Source organism: Ovis aries, chromosome X, assembly GCF_016772045.2.
Source record: "Ovis aries strain OAR_USU_Benz2616 breed Rambouillet chromosome X, ARS-UI_Ramb_v3.0, whole genome shotgun sequence".
NCBI classification, from domain to species: domain Eukaryota; kingdom Metazoa; phylum Chordata; class Mammalia; order Artiodactyla; family Bovidae; genus Ovis; species Ovis aries.
Genome location: NC_056080.1, coordinates 55,944,401 through 55,960,661, shown reverse-complemented (window position 1 = coordinate 55,960,661; position 16,261 = coordinate 55,944,401). Strand labels below are relative to the sequence as shown.

Below are 16,261 nucleotides of genomic sequence, written 5' to 3'. Positions count from 1 at the left end.
TGGGGTTTCTTGAACGGTGTCCAGCAGGTCAGAGGTGGAGCTTTCTCTCACCTTCTTTTCCCTTTTTCCCCCGCCTCTGCAACACCCCCCCAAAAGACACTGAGAAGTCAGAGCCGTGTGGACTAGGTGGTTGAGGAATTTATTTAGGGGAGAATTAATCATATTTGTTCTTCCTCGGGGAGGGAGTCTTCAAACAATATCCAAGGGCACGGGAAAGGGAGAAGGTCTGGAGGGGTGGGGGAGGGGCAACAGCCAGACAAAATGGCAACACACGATCACAGGCACTACAGACGCCACAGACACAGCAGAGGGCGCAGGATAGGGGCTCCAGACCGGGCCTCCAACCACCCCGGGAAAGAAGCGGGTGTGAAGGGAGGGAGGAGGCAAGGGAAGGGGGGAGAGAGGGTGGGTTGGCCCCACAGACCCTTTGGCTTTGTCCACTGATTGCCTAGCTGGCCCATCTCAGGGTGGGCAAAGGTGTGTGGGGGGTGCCTCTCTCTGGATCCCACCCCTTAACCTCCAAGTCTTATTTCTCAGCTCTTCCTGGGCCACCTCAGTCCCCAGCCTTGGCCAAAGATATTCCCCCCACCCCTAACAAAACCCATCCCTCAGCCCCAGCCAAGCCTCTCATCCTACCCTCCCCACTGCCAAGCCCATCCACTTTAAAATATATTTTCTTCACTGCTCCATTGCGGGGGCAGGGCTGCCCTTTTTGAAACCACCAGGCAGGCCCCACTATGAGCCCCCAACTGTCTAGAATCCTGACCATGACCTCACTCCAAGTTTGGCTCATTCCTGAACCCCACTTCTAGGCTTGCCCAAGGTCTGCCCCCTTTAGAATCAAACTCAGTCTATGGAATGTTCCAAGTCACACCCCTTTCATAGATTCTGGTCCCAATCCGAGACCCGCCCACTCTGGAGCCTCACCCACTGTCTAGTTCAAGCCCCACCCTCTCTAAAACCAGCCCTCAGCGTTTTTCTCTACCTGGTTCCTAGGTCTCAAGTCACACTCCTCCCTTAGAACTCTGTCCTACTCTAACCCCTGCTCACTGTGGGCCCTACCACTGCCTCACTCAAAGCTCCACCCCTTCTAGACCCCCACCCTCATCTTCCTTCCAAGCCCCATTCTAGAATGCTGTAGGGCACCCTTCTTCTTGAGACTCCAAATCCAGTATGTCTGGAACCCAACCTATCTGCTTATTAGTCTCCTCTACTCTAGAACTCCTCTCCAAGACCACCTTGGGTCCCAGGCTCACCCAGTCTCTGCCTTTCTCCCCTCTTCAGTGTTGGATTTTCCCTAATGGCCCCTGTTCAGGAATTACTGGAGGAAATCAAGGCCAGAGTCAGGAGGAGGAGAGAGAGAAAGGAGAGATAGTCTGAACTCACACCCACCCTCCCCACGCAGCCTTCTGTCTCCTCCCTGTGCCCCTTATTTAAGAGTCCCCCGAACCTCAGGGCACAGGGCCAGGGAACAGAGAGGGGCCAAAGGATGAAGGGGAATGGGTAGGGGTAAGAGAAGGGCCCACTCAAGATCGGGTCCTTAATGCACAAGGGGAGTGGAGCGGGGGCAGGGCTTAGACAGATAAATAGATATTTATATATAATATATATATATATAAACAGCAAAGACAGTTAAGGGTCTCCTGGCTTGAGGGGTGGAGACCTGGGGTGTAGGGGTGGTAAGTGGGGGCAGGCCTTCTCCTGAGCTCTTGCCTACCCATGGGGTCCTCCCAGGCTGCACTGACCTGTGGAGACAAAAGATATAAAAAGGAGAGGTGGTCTAGACACAGGTAGTGCCTTTAGGGAAGGGCTGGGCTGCTATGCCTCTGCCCAGGCTTTACCCTCTATCTGCCATGCCCTTCTTCCTTCACTTATAGTCTTGGGATCAGCTTCATCCCAGCTGCTCCTGTCGGGAAGATATACCTTACCTCCACTAGATTAGGTACCAAAGAAATTACGGTTTCCTTTTGGACTGGTTTCCCCTAATCCAAAAATATCTGTTAACAGGTACTGTTCTCCTCATTGCTGATAAACTACATTGAGCAGTGAAGATCCATATCTTTGTGGAGCTTACATTGTAGCAGGGGAGACAGAGAGACTTCAAACAATGACCATGATATGTAAATAAGTTATCTAGTATGACATAAGGTGATAATAAGTGAAATGGAAAAACAAAATTAGACTGGAATGAGGGGTATTAGGAGTGCCAGTAGGGAAAGAAAGGTTGCTCTAGTAAGTAGGTAGTCAGAGAAGACCTCATTGAAGAAGTGACATTGGAATAAAGACTTAAGGAGGTGAGGGAATGAACCATGCAGATAACCAAGGAGAATTACATTCTGGGCAGGGAGCACAGCCGCCAGTGCAAGGGCCCTGGGGTGAGACCACATCTAGTGTGTTTGAGGAACAGCAAGGAGATCCATGGGGCTTCAGTGGAGTGAGCAAGGGAGAGTGATAGAAGGTGATGTCAGAGAGATAGGTAATGGGGTCACATAGGACCTTGTGGTCAAAGTTGTGAGGACTTCAGCTTTGACCCTGGATATTTTAAAATGATAGTAAAATGTTTCATGCTATGTTGTTTCAGTAAATGTTTCTTAACATTAGTAATGCTCTGATTTATCTACGGCATGAATTAGTCATGGGGACGTCCCCTAATCTAGTAGAAGAGATAGTAAATAAATATATAATTACAGACTGTGATAAAGAAAACATAGGGAAAGGTAAGAAAAGGGACTTGTAAGGAGTTGGCCAGGGAAGGTTATCAGTGTGTGTGGGTTTGAAACTCCAAGGAGAAAGCAAGTACCAAGACCATGAAGTTGGACTGGGCCTGACACATCGAGATGGCCAGTGTGGCTGGAACAGAGTCAGGGGGAGTGGTTGGGGATGAGAGGTCAGAGAAGTGAGGGGTGGGGCTAGATTGTGCAGGGCCTCATGGGCCATAATGAAGGCTTTGGCTTTTAATCTGAGTGAGCCCCAGCAGAGATCTGAGTTCTGAGCACAGGAAGGCTGTGGCTTGACTTAGGATTTAACAGGGTCGTTCCCCAAGCTGTGAGCAGAATATAATGGGAATGGGAGTGGAAATCAGTGAAGAGGTCCAGGGGGACACTGTGAAGATTATAGATATATTTTGAAGGTAGAGCCAACAGGAATTTTTAATGAATTGTATATGAGATACCTAATAAACTCCTCCCTGCCCTTTCCATCCTGGCCAAGTGCCAGAAGCTACCTCCACCTGTGTTGCCATTTCCTTGCCTTTCCCTCTAACGCCATCAGCCTGTCTCTATTTCCCATCTTCCCCTCTCATATGTGAGGGACATCTCGCTTCTCTTTAGGGTACCAACAAGGCAAGCAAGACTTTCCAATGCCCTCTGCTTCGCTCCGCCCCGCCCCTTTCCCTCTTGGAAATTCCACACCATCCCCCTCATCTCCACGGTTGCGGAGAGGTGGCAGATCTGTCACCTCCTTCCAGATTAGTAATCGCTGACCTTCATGATTCAAGCCCATTTACCCTCATCATCCACTGCCCTTATCATAACACATTGGCTAAGATCCACCTCCTCTTCCCTCCTCTGCGCCTGCGCCCAGCCGACTTTCCAATACGCAAATCCTCCTGTTATTACTCCTTTCATTGGTTGCTCTGTCCGTTTCTCTCCCCTCCCTTCTATCGGAGCAGCACTTCCACCTCTCTCCCATTGGCTCTTCATTCTGCCTATTTTCAAAAGCCACTCTTCTCCTCTCCACCATTGGCTAGTTAGTCGCCCTTAACATGTAGCTCCGCCTCTCTATTGGGGCCTTCGAACGGCCGTCCTTACTTGTCCAGCTAGCGTCCTATGGACCATATATTCCTGCCTCTTATTGGTTCATTGACCCGCCCATCTCCTTTCATGAGCCCTCATTGGCTATCTCACCCATCTGTCACTCACCAGACTACATCTGATTGGAGAAGGATGTGGGTGCACCCTGAGGGCCGTAGCCTTGCTGCCCGTAGTCGCCCTGAGGCCCATAGCCACCGCCGCCGCTGCTGGCCGGCTGCCCGTAGTCTGGCTGATAGCCGCCCTGGGGCCCGTAGGAGTCCTGGGGCCCGTACCCGCCGGGGCCCTGCCCGTAGCCTGCCTCGCCATAGGCGTCCCCGGGCGCTGGTTGCTTCTCGGGGGCACCAGGAGGAGCGCGCAGGAATGGGGCGGCCCAGCCTGTCTCCTTGAACACGAACCACAGGTTGCCGACCCAGAGCACTAGGTTCAGGAAGCCAAACACCTGCGGGGAGACAAAGCTCTGCTGTCATCTAGCGCCCATTGCCCTAGTGGTCCCGGGGAACATTGAGACTGTTTGCATCGAGCTTGGATTCCCAGGCGCCCAGAGGGTGGTGGTTTCTGAGACCCTGACCCTCTGAGTCCCAGCACATGAATGTCTATGTGCAAAAAAATCACCTTGGTGGGGTGATTAGAATTCACATTCCCAGGGATGTACGTGCTTATGTATTTGCATATATACACATTTGTACATATACAGAATAGAGTAAATGAATCTAATTTTGTAAGATATAGTAAAATGTTAAGCATAAAATTTTATTAAATACGTGGGCATAACACTAATAAACACATATACACACATATGTATATACATATATGTATAAAGTACATAAATGGGATTTTCCAGGCAAGAATACTGGAGTGGGTTGCCATTTCCTTCTCCAGGAGATCTTCTTGACCCAGGGATCAAACCCGCGTCTCCTGTGTCTCCTGCATTGCAGGCAGTTTCTTTACCACTAAGTCACCAGGGGCTTATGTATAAATACATATGTGTAAAGTATATAAATATATGATTTATACTAAAACAAAGATATGGAATTTGTATAAATATGTAAATATAATTCAGTTTGGGGCCAGAAAGTAATATTTCTACTTTACAGTTGAGGAAACTGAGGCCCAGAGAAACTAAGTGGCTGGAGGTCTGATAGCCAGCAATTGACAGAAAAAAATTGGAACCTTAGCATCTGTAACACTTGTATACGACTTACCATGTGTCAGGTCCTTTTCTAAGCATTTTGTATGTTATTATTGCACTAATCAACTCTTGTTTTCCATTTATATGCTCAAACTGAGGTCTGAGAGGCTATCTATTGATAGTTACAGGTTATAGAACTTTCAAGTGGCAGAACCGGGATTTTAGCTCAGCCTGAGTCTGGCCAGTAGGGGGCGTCCAGATGAGAAACATTTCAAGTTATTCTTTCATTTTGCTTGTAAGGAAACAGGTCCCTAGAGGGTACTCACTGAGTTGCCAGAGATTCTACATGACTAGGCTGAGCCTGGGATCCAGGACCTAACTGGACAGAAAATTTCATGCCCCCCTTTTGGGAACAGTTTGTGGTGTCACAGTGATTACAATTACTATCTCATCCTTCAAGGCTCTGTTGCTTGCATGCCTCCTCCAAGGAGCCCTCTCAGATTTCTTTGGAATTCTCCTCTCAGTTTTTTCTTTCCAACACTCTTCCTCCCCATGCCAGATTAAGTTTCCCAGCCACCCTCCCCAGCTGTCTCAGCCAGCTTCCCAGGACTTACCACTGAGGTGTTGAGGCCAGAGGTCACAGGGTCCCTCAGCTCCTTGCATGTATTCCCTGGCTGGTGGCAGACATGCATCCCCTTAATAATGTTCTCTGGGTCTGTGGCCATCTTCACGTCTGACAGCCCCTTGGCCCAGGCCGATGAGCTAACCAGCCACATGAAGGCAAACACTGCCGTGGCCAGAAAGTCCTAAGACAGGCAGGGGAGAGGGATACAGCACCATGAGTGGGCTGCTTCATGCTGGGCTGTTGGAGCCTCCTCAGATCACAGGCTTTCTTGGGAGGGCAGGTCCCCCAGAAGAGGCTTGTCTCTCCCTTGCCTTTCCAGCTCTTGAAGCCCCCAACACTCACTTGAAGGTGGCCCTTCTTGCTTGGACGTGCATATGTGTGTGTGTGTATGTATGACACAGAGGGTGTGAGAGTGTGATTGTGGTATCTGGGGTGTGTGTGTGTATGAGGAGGGTTCTGTGAGTTGGTTGTCTAATCTGTGGCAAGTAGTGTGTCTTTCCACGTTTGTCTGAATGTGGAGATTTGTGTTATTTTGTATCTGGAATGAGGGTGTATGAGTACCGCTGTATAGGAACCAGTGTGTCTGTGTGGTGTGATGGATGACAAGCATGACTGATGTAATGAACCTCTGTGTGCTCCTTTCTTTCATCTAGACTGTGGGGTTTGGTGAGAGGTGGTAAGTTTCCAGGTGTCTGGGATTCCGTGTGGGCTGTAGAGTGTCCCTGTCACTCTATGAGTCAGTGTCTCTGATGCTCGTAGCAGCAGTGCTTGCGTGTGAGCCTGTCTGGAATTTGGTGTGGCCTCTGAAAATGGCTGTGTCCCCAAGGCTCCATGTCCCCTGGCCCCTGCATGCATGTGAGTGGCTGTGGGAGCTCACCAGCATGGGCCCTTTGTTGTTCTCTCGGTACTTGTTCTGCAGGAAGATGTAGGTAGCCAGAGCCCCCATGGAGTAGAGGAAGGCAAACACAGCCACGGTGACAAAGAATTCAGCTGATGAGGAGTAGTTCCCCACCAGGAAGATTTTTTTAGGGTCCCCTTGGCAGGTGGGTGCCTCAAAGTACACTTCGTGCAGCCTGTGGAGAGAGGTGGGCAGGTGTGGCCTAGGCCCTAAGAACTCCCTTCCCCTCCCCCCTCCCCAGTCATGGGGCCTCCCAGATTCTGACATGGTCCCAGGAAGAGGAGGAGATAACCATTCATGAGCACCTACTGTGTACCAGTCACATTTCATTATTTGTTGTTGTTTGGCTTTTACGGTTGTACTACAGGGCTTGTGGGATCCTAGTTCCCTGACCAGGGACTGAATCCGTGCCTTCAGCAGTGAAAGCTAGAGTCCTAACCACTAGACCACCAGGAAAGTCCTGCAGTCACATTTCAGTGATTGCTGAGAACATCCTGGTGAAATAGGTGTTATTCAGCCCCTTGGTTATTCATAGAACACACCAGGCACCCTCCCACCCTAGGATATTTGCACTAGAATGTTCTCCTAGATATCTCATATCTTACCCACTCCATCTCCTTCAAGCTTTGCTACCCTGTGAGGTCTTCTCAGTGAGGTCTTCCCTGATCTATTTAAAATTAAATCTAACCATTCCCTCCCAGCACTCCTTAGCCTCTTCTTTACTCCATTTTCTCTGTAACTGTGAAACCCCTGGACATACCATGTATGTTACTTTTTTCCTTGATTTTTGCTGTAAGTACAAGAGGGCAGGGCTTTTTCCTTGGTTTTGTTCAGTGTTGTGCCCTTAAGTCCCGGAACAGTGCTACCACATAGTAGGCGCTCAGTAAGTATTTATTAAATGAAATATGTGGAGGCAGAAACAGGCTCCAAGAAACGCACTGACTTGCCTAAAGTCACACAGCTGGCATGGGAATGACAGAATTGGGATCTGAATCCTGTGTTTTTTCCCTATGTCATGTTGACTCTTCTCTCCACCTCACTTCAGGTCCTCAAAAGAAAAACAAATGTGTACACAGCAGAGGAGAGCCCAGAGACTACAAGATAGGAGGAGACGGACAGAAAGACAGGAGGGTAGAAGGGATGCAAGAACAGGATGGGTGTATGTCAGGTGTGGGTGGGGCGGGTAGGGGCAGACTGGGAAGACATGTGGTGTGAGGGAAGAGGGGTCATAAGGAAGAATGTGTGTGGGGAGAAAGACTGGAGTGACGTCCCTGAGCTCCGACCTCAGGTTGGGGGGCAGGATTCTGAGATAAGCAAATGGTGACGGTGCCCTCTATAGCAAAGGCCCTAAGGGAAGGACTTAAACGTATTGATCAGCTCTAAGCATTTTACATAATTGCCTCTTTTAAGGACTCTCCCCAACAATTCTCTAAAGGAGGCATTATTATACCTGTTTTACAGAAGAACAAACCAAGGCTCTGCAAGACTAAGTTACTTATCTGGGGCTGCAAGGCTGCTAAATGATGGAGCTAGGAGTTGGGTCTGGTTTGAGTTTTTGGGTTTCTAGGGGGAATGTGGAGTCCTTAAGGGGGGTTATTGGGGCAGTGGCAGGGATGGTCAAGGGGAACATAGGCTAAAGATTTTTTTCCCTGGCAGACTTGTGGGTAAAGGGCAGATCCTCAGGACCTGAGGCTCTAGGCATGGTAGGTGTTGGGGGCCATACATTTTTGTGACCTTCTAGATTCCAAAGTGGAGAAGGCAATGGCAACTCCCACTCCAGTACTCTTGCCTGGAAAATCCCATGGACGGAGGAACCTGGTAGGCTTCGGTCCATGAAGTTGCTAAGAGTAGGACACGATTGAGCAACTTCACTTTCACTTTTCACTTTCATGCACTGGAGAAGGAAATGGCAACCCACTCCAGTGTTCTTGCCTGGAGAATCCCAGGGACGGGGGAGCCTGGTGGGCTGCCGTCTATGGGGTTGCACAGAGTCGGACACGACTGAAGCGACTTAGCAGCAGCAGATTCCAAAATATCTCATGCTGCAACCCCTACTCGTTCCCCAAACTACCTTAGCTTCTGTGAGCTGGTGGATCCCTGGTTCCCATGCCCCCTCCCCAGCCTCTCAGACCGTGCCTCCCTGGCGCTTTTCTTTTGATTATTGCTCAGGGCCACTGCTGGACTATCCTCTCTTCAGTCTTCCCTCTCACCTTGGATGATCTCCTGAGCCTACATTTACCCTTAATGCTCAAAAATCCCTAATTTCCAACTCAATCCCTGACCTCTTTCCTGAGTCCTTTAAACTTCTTAATTTCCCTTATTTTAACAAACACTTATGGAGTGCTTATTGTGTGTCTGGCACTGTGCTAAGCATTTTACAAGTATTAATTCACTTAGTATGTATCATAACCCTGTAGGATGAGTATTATTATCCCCTTTTATAGGTGAAGAAATGGAGACATGGAGCAGGTATGTGACTTGTCCTAGGAGTGGAAAAGCCTCAGGAGCCTCCATTGAAATTGTTCCTGTAAGTCTCTGTCTTTCCATGGCTAGGAGGGAAGCCTCTCCATTAGGGCAGCCACTTTGCCTGCTTGTGCTCACTCTCATGTACCTAGCACCCAGCATACGGTAAGAGCTCAATAATTCTCAGAACTACTTAATTGGGTTTAATCTTTCTCTATGGCTAAGCAGCACCCCCTCATTATTCTCTATCATAAGACCCTGCAGGAGGATCTCTCCTCGGATTTCTCCAAATCTGCAATTATCTTCATTAATTTGTTTATTTGTTATAATGTTGGCTCCACGAGGGTAGGGAGCTTGGTCTGTTTTATCCCCAGCACTTTGAGCAGTACCTGACATACAACAGGTTCTCAAGATATTTATATGGAATGAATGAATGGGAATTAAATAATAATATTGGCTAACATTATTATCCTATGGCATTAAGGATACATATATGTGTGTGTGTGTATATATATATAATTTTGAATCTTATTTATTGCTAGTCTCCTGTCCCTCCCCTTCACTAGAACATAGCCAGAGGGCAACAGCCTATGCCTGTCTTGGTCACCACGTGTCCTGGATGTCCAGAGCAGTGCCAGGCACAAGGTAGGTGCTCAGTGCATGCGCAGTGACCTGAGTGGGTGTGGTCTCCCGAGGTGGAGGCTGGGCAGGAGCCTCTGGGGTGGAGGTGTTGGCCAGTCCCAACCCCCCACCCCCATCCCAGGCCTGTCAGGATCCCAGGGGTGGGCTAGAGTGGGGGCACACCTGAAGGGGTACTCGAATTCGACCTCGATGTTGAGGTCACTCTTGGTCTTGTTGGCACAGTCCACACTCAGCTGGAACTCCCCACTGTAACTGCCGCATGTGGCAAAGGCGAAGATGGCAAAGACCTTGGGCAGTAGGGGTGGGGATGGCCACAGTGAGCCTGTGTGCACGTGGGATGGGGCTGCCCTCCTCTGGACAGATCAGGACCCAGTATAGGCAGCAGCAGATGGACTAGTCCCCACCCCCACCCCCTAATCAGGGCTCATGGGGCCCAAGGACAAGCTGATTAGAGGGGTGTGACTATCTCTTCCAGTCTTTCTCCCACTGTCTCTCTTGGGCTCTACATCTCAACAATGCTCTGATTCCCCTTGTTCTGTCTCAGTCTCTATTTCTCTCTCTGTCTCTCTCTCTCTCTGTATTCTGCCTGTCTCTGTTGTCCTCTGTGTCTCTAGTTCTCTCAGTCTCTCTCTCTCTGTCTTTGTCTTTCTCAAATATCTCTGTCTGTTTCTCTCTCTACTTCTCTAGTATCTATGTAAGGCTCTTTCTGCCTCTTCTCTCTCTCTCTCTGAATGTATGTCTCTCTGTGTGTGTGCCTTTCTCTTTCTTGGTTTGTCTCTAACTCCCTGCTTTGTCTCTGACTCATTGTCTCTGTGGTGCTCTCTCTGTCTCCCTCCTGCCTTTCTGTTTATCAATTTATCTCTTTCTCTTTTTGCAGTGGGTCTCTTCTTCTTCTATCTCTTTCTCTCCCCACCCCACTTTTCTTCCTCTCTTCCTGTGTCTGTTTCTCTTTGCATCTCTGTTCATCTTTCTCTGTCTCCCATTTCTTTGTGTGTATCTCTATCTTTTTTCTGGGTATTTCCATCTCTGTCTCCATCATTCCTGATCTCCCATTCTCTCTGTCTCCTTCACTGTCTCTGGGTTTCTCTGGCTTTGTGTCTCTCCCTGGAGAACCAGCTTCAGGCTTCACCTCCCTCGCCCCTCTCTCACCTCAGGAGAGGAAGTAGCACATCACAATATTCCACTTCATGATGTGGGTACCCTTGACCTTATGTGATGTTACATCACGGCCCATCCATTCTCTGGCCCCAGTGCCCTGGGACTTCACCCTGGAGCCCAATTTCCCCATACCCTTTGCCCCCCACCCACCCATCTATTCCTCCCTCCCCATCCATACTCCACCTCTGCTCTTCCGAATCCCAGTACCTCCCTCTTTCTCCCCACAGCTCAGACCACACTCACCCATTGCAGCACCTTCACGAAGCCGAGGGGCTCCTTGACCACCCGGAACTGACCCCCAGCCACCAGCTGAGGAGAGAAGTAGTGGGGAAGGGTGGGGTTGTTGGGGATGGAGAGGGAGGTGAGGGACAAGGCCACCAGGCAATAACCCCTGGGGATAAGGCATGTGATCTCAGGGAGAGAGTAACGTTTGGAGAGAAGGTGAAAAGGAGAAAGTGACACTTTCAGGAAGGTGTGAGTTCAGGGTCTCTGAAGAAGATCCCTGGGGTTCAGGGAGATGGGGAGAGAGATGGTAGAGGGGTTCAAGGATGAGGAAGGTGGGGATGGAGTCAGGACTAATTAAGGAAGGAGAGAAGGTTTGAAATCGTAAAGATGAGTCAGATGGCAAAGGGGATCAGGCGGAGAGAGTGAGGAAGGAGTTGGGGTTCATTAAGGTGGGGGAAATGGTCTTGGATGGTGAAGGTGAGTCAACAGGGAGGGAGCTGGGTTGGCTAGGGTGGGGGAGGGGTCTGCAGCGGTAAAGGTGAGTCAGATGATGGTGGTGGGGTGTCTGAGATGATGAGGATGGGGAAAGGTTAGTCCTGGTTAGAGGTGGGCGAGGTTCTGAGGTGGTGAAGAAGAGTGCGATGGCAGAAGGTCTGGACTGATTAAGGTGGAGGAGAGCTGGGACATGGCTTCACTGTGTATGTGCTGGGGGAAGGGAGACTAGGGGTTTGGGAGAAGCGAAACCGATCGTCCCCCTTGGTCTGCTCTGGGGGAAGAGGTGGTCGTCTACCAGGGTACCATCTGGAAGGGTCTGGGAGGGGCAGGTGTCAGCCCTCCCTTGCACCCCCGCCCCCACTCCTTCTGTCGCTCTATTTCCTAGCTCATCCGCAGCACCCCCCCCAATCTTCCTTCCATTCTCCCTTCCCATCCCTCCTTGCCTATACCCTAGCTCTAAGACCCCTCTTCTTCCTCTCTCGCCTGTAAAGAAATGGCTTCTGGCGGCTCCCGCTGCGGCAGTGAGGGCAGCCCTCGCTGCGGCAAAGGGCGCACTCCTTTTCTCCACCTCCCCTTCCCTCCCCTCGTCTGCCGCAGACCCCAGCCCCAGAGCCAGGGACCAGGCGTCCGCTGCTAGAATTCTGGCCACCAGCTCTAAGAGTAGGCAGATTCGCTGCGACCCGGGCTAGGAGGCCGGGCAGCGGCGGGCTCTGTCCGCGGTGCTGGAACGCGTACCTGATTCACCACGTCCATGTCGGCCAGCAGCAGCATCAGCAATGCGGGGGGCGGGAGGCGCCTGCTGGCAAGGGCGGGCGCAGGGCGCGGCGGGGGCGGCGCGCGATCGTCGGAACAGCCCAAGCGGCCGCAGCTCCGCCCCTCGCACCCCCGCCTCACTCGCCAAGGGAGCCTGCGCACAGCGGCCGTGTCTAAATCTCACTGGTCGCCATTCCAGCCGGGAGGTTGGAACCGTGAGAATTCCCTGGGAAGGTCGTGATCTCTGAAAACACGGCTAGAGATTTGGGGAGGTGGACCGTTCCGTCCTACAGTAGGACAGTTTGCCAGCCCTTTACTGAATTTGTTGAATGTGTTCATTTATTTAATCCTAGAACATCCCTATGTGGTAGGGACCATTGTCCCCATTTTTACAGGTGAGGAAAATTAGTCCCCAGAGAGGTTAAGCAACTTGTATAAGGTTACCCAGCTAGTTACTGACAGTGCCCAAAGTCCCTGCAATTTCTTGAGAGTTTCTTCTTTTCTGCATTTTCAACACATTAAAAAAAAAAACCACCACCCTCCCACTCCAACTATCTCCCGTTTCTCTCTTCCTTAGTCAAAGTGTTGCTTTGACTAAGGAATAACTTAGTCAACTCCCTACTCCAACTCTACACTTGTTCAGTTCAGTTCAGTTCAGTTCAGTCGCTCAGTCGTGTCCAACTCTTTGCGACCCCGTGAATCACAGCATGCCAGGCCTCCCTGTCCATCACCAACTCCCGGAGTTCACTCAAACTCATGTCCATTGAGTCGGTGATGCCATCCAGCCATCTCATCCTCTGTCATCCCCTTCTCCTCCTGCCCCCAATCCCTCCCAGCATCAGGGTCTTTTCCAATGAGTCAACTCTTCGCATGAGGTGGCCAAAGTTTTGGAGTTTCAGCTTTAGTATCAGTCTTTCTAATGAACACCCAGGACTGATCTCCTTTAGGATGGATTGGGTGGATCTCCTTGCAGTCCAAGGGACTCTCAAGAGTCTTCTCCAACACCACAGCTCAAAAGCATCAATTTTTCGGCACTCAGCTTTCTTTACAGTCCAATTCTCACATCCATACATGACCACTGGAAAAAGCATAGCCTTGACTAGATGGACCTTCGTTGGCAAAGTAATATCTCTGCTTTTCAATATGCTGTCTAGGTTGGTCATAACTTTCCTTCCAAGGAGTAAGTGTCTTTTAATTTCATGGCTGCAATCACCATCTGCAGTGATTTGGGAAACCCCCAAAATAAAGTCTGACACTGTTTCCACTGTTTCCCCATCTATTTCCCATGAAGTGATGGGACCAGATGCCGTGATCTTCGTTTTCTGAATGTTGAGCTTTAAGCCAACTTTTTCACTCTCCCCTTTCTACACTTGTTACGACCTGTTTATTCCTCAGTCCTCTCTTAATTGGATTATACCTCCTTCCCGCTGCCAAAACTAGGCCCACCGAGGTCAATGGCAAATGCCACCTTGTAGAAGCCAATGGATAAATACAGTTGGAATTTAAAATGCTAAGCCTCACTCATACTAAAAGAAATGCCTATAAAAGCTACCAAAACATTGTTTTTTCACCTTTGAGGGTGGGGAATATAAAACGGTTTGATAATGCTCTATATTAGCAGGTTGGCCAGAAACAGGCATTCTCATAAATTGCCCATGGAAGTTAAATTGGTATAACTTCTGTAGAGAATAATTTTGCAGGACGTAGCAAACTAGCAAGTCTACATATGTGGCTCAGCACTTACACTTGTAGGAATTTGTCTTGCAGGGAGATTCATACATGTGCTAAAGGAGGTATGTATAAGATGATACACTGCAGTGCTCTTTATTTTTTATTATAAAAATAAGGAAGTGTGGACACTTCCCAAGTGCTCATTACTGGTGGCCAGTTTAACAAAAAACTCAGCTAGAGCCACAAAATGGAGTATGATGTAGCTGTCATTACTAATGATATGGAGCTGTGTAATGATATCCAAGATACTTAAGAAGTGCAAGAGGCCAAACTATGTGGGAATTGTGTACAAACAGAATGAAGGGATTGCATCATAATAATAGAATAACTAACATTTTTAATTATGGTGATTCTGTGAGCTTCTCATATTATCACTCATTTAAATCCTCACAACAAGTCTATGAGTCAGGTACTACTATTATCCCAAACTAAGCTGAAGGAATTTTCTAAAGTAATACAGTTGGAAAGTGATAGAACTAGGATTTGAACATCTGGTAAGTGGCAGAACTTTGAACAGCTGGTAAGTGATGGAGCTAGGATTTGAACCCAGGAAGTTTGGCTCCAGCACCTGTTACTGTTAGCCATTGTGCTAACGTATCAGTACAGCATTCTGTAACTGTATAAAAGATATCTGATAACACTGGTTGCCTCCAGCGGGAAGGGAAAGTTTCACTTTATACTTCTCTGTACTTTTGAATTTTGAACTACCTGAATGTATAGTTCAAATGTATGTATGAAGAGCTTGGGCTTTGGCATCCACTTGCTGGAATTTGCATCCCACCTCTAATACCTGTTCCTGTATGACTTTGGACAGGTAAGATAATTTAAAATGGTACTTATAGGATAGCTGCACTGTTAAACAAGATAATCACTGTAACACACCTAGTTTGGGGCCCAGTAAATGGCTCATTTTACCTCTACACATCTCTGGAACCTACTCCCTTCTCTCCATTTCCTCTGCCACCTCCCCTGGCTAAGGCAACCATCATTCCTGCCAAATTTAGCATCTCCAGTCTCTTCCCCCTCCCTTCTGTTTTCAGCACAAACGTCAGAGCATCTATTTAAAATGCAAAGTTAACTATATCACTACCCTGCTCAAATGCCTCTCATGGCTCCCCACTGCGTTCAGGAAAATCCCCAGGGGTTGGGGCCTGGCATTCAAGGGTCTGCATCATCCGGCCTCAGGTGGCTTGTCCCACCTCATCCCTCAACAACTCCCTTCCCTCTCTTTACCCTGCCCATAACTTACTTTCCCACCATACACAAGCCCAACCACCCTAAGCCTTTGTTTCCAGACCTAGTGCAACTCTATATTCTGAGTCCCAGATCTCCAATTTTGGTTTCTCTCAAATTTCAGTCTTAGTTCAATTGACACAAATTATACAAATGAGACACCCCTGCTCTGAGAGCTGGGGGGAGACCTTAGGTCAGACTCTCCCCGCAGGTGGCCCCATCCTGTGCCACTTCCAACACTACTTCAATTCCTTTGGCATGGGGATGACTAACACTTTGGACAAGTCTTGACCCATGTCTAAGCCAGTTCAGTTTGTGCTAAGGGAAACCCAGAACAGTGCCTGGCACAAAACAAATGCCTGTTAAACCTTCACTGAATGAATGAGACCCCAAAGTTTGGGCAACGACTCAAGGTAGGAAAAGAAGCAGAAAGAGTATCTGTGAGATCTGGGAATCAGGTACTCTAAGTTGGTCTCAGGAAAGCCAGGTTGGCCCTGAGTGGGTTCTCCCAGGCTAGAAACCTCACCCTAAGCTGTCACCCATGTCTTTTACAAATGGAGTTAGATTGTCTCTCTCTCTTTCTGGCCATGCTGTGTAGCATGCAGGATCTTATTTCCCCACCGAGGATCGGACCCCATGCCCATGCAGTGGAAGTGCAATCTTAACCACCATACCACCAGGGAAGTCCTAGATTTCCTTTTGTTCCAGCAGAAAAGGCAAAGTAGGAGACAGGGTGATCCCAATTTAGTCTCCCTCTCTGCCCCTCTGCCTAAGACACATCACATGCCAGGCTAATTCTAACCTCCAGGCCTGACTACTGGCAGGCCTCGCCTAGAGGTTTCTGTATCTCTCCTTTCCACCCATCTGTCCTGCCTCAGTCTGATCTGCCTGACCCCTTGTGGAATCTCTGACTTTCCCCCACCCCTCATCCAAACCCCCACATATCCTCTCTCTCTCTCCACTTCCCTCCATCTGTCTAGTACCCTCCCTCCCCCAGCACCTCCACTTTGTCTCCAGCTTTTTTTGGCTGCTGTCTCTTCCTCCTCCTCCTCCCTCCTTCCCTGACGCTGAATAATCAGGCCTGGCTGTCCTGGTTT

At 49.2% G+C, this 16,261-nt stretch overlaps 1 protein-coding gene across 1 annotated transcript; it reads right to left on the bottom strand.

Moving 5' to 3' along the window:
* Positions 1 to 120: 120 nt before the first annotated feature.
* On the bottom strand, positions 121 to 12,273 carry SYP (synaptophysin). The gene is made up of 7 exons (XM_027963106.2): positions 12,183 to 12,273; positions 10,971 to 11,036; positions 9,732 to 9,856; positions 6,444 to 6,639; positions 5,556 to 5,747; positions 3,921 to 4,251; positions 121 to 1,745 (listed from the first exon to the last, which is right to left on the bottom strand). The coding sequence occupies exons 1-6, from the start codon at positions 12,216 to 12,218 to the stop codon at positions 3,925 to 3,927; spliced, it is 942 nt and encodes a 313-aa protein (XP_027818907.1). The 5' UTR covers positions 12,219 to 12,273; the 3' UTR covers positions 121 to 1,745; positions 3,921 to 3,924.
* Positions 12,274 to 16,261: the final 3,988 nt, after the last annotated feature.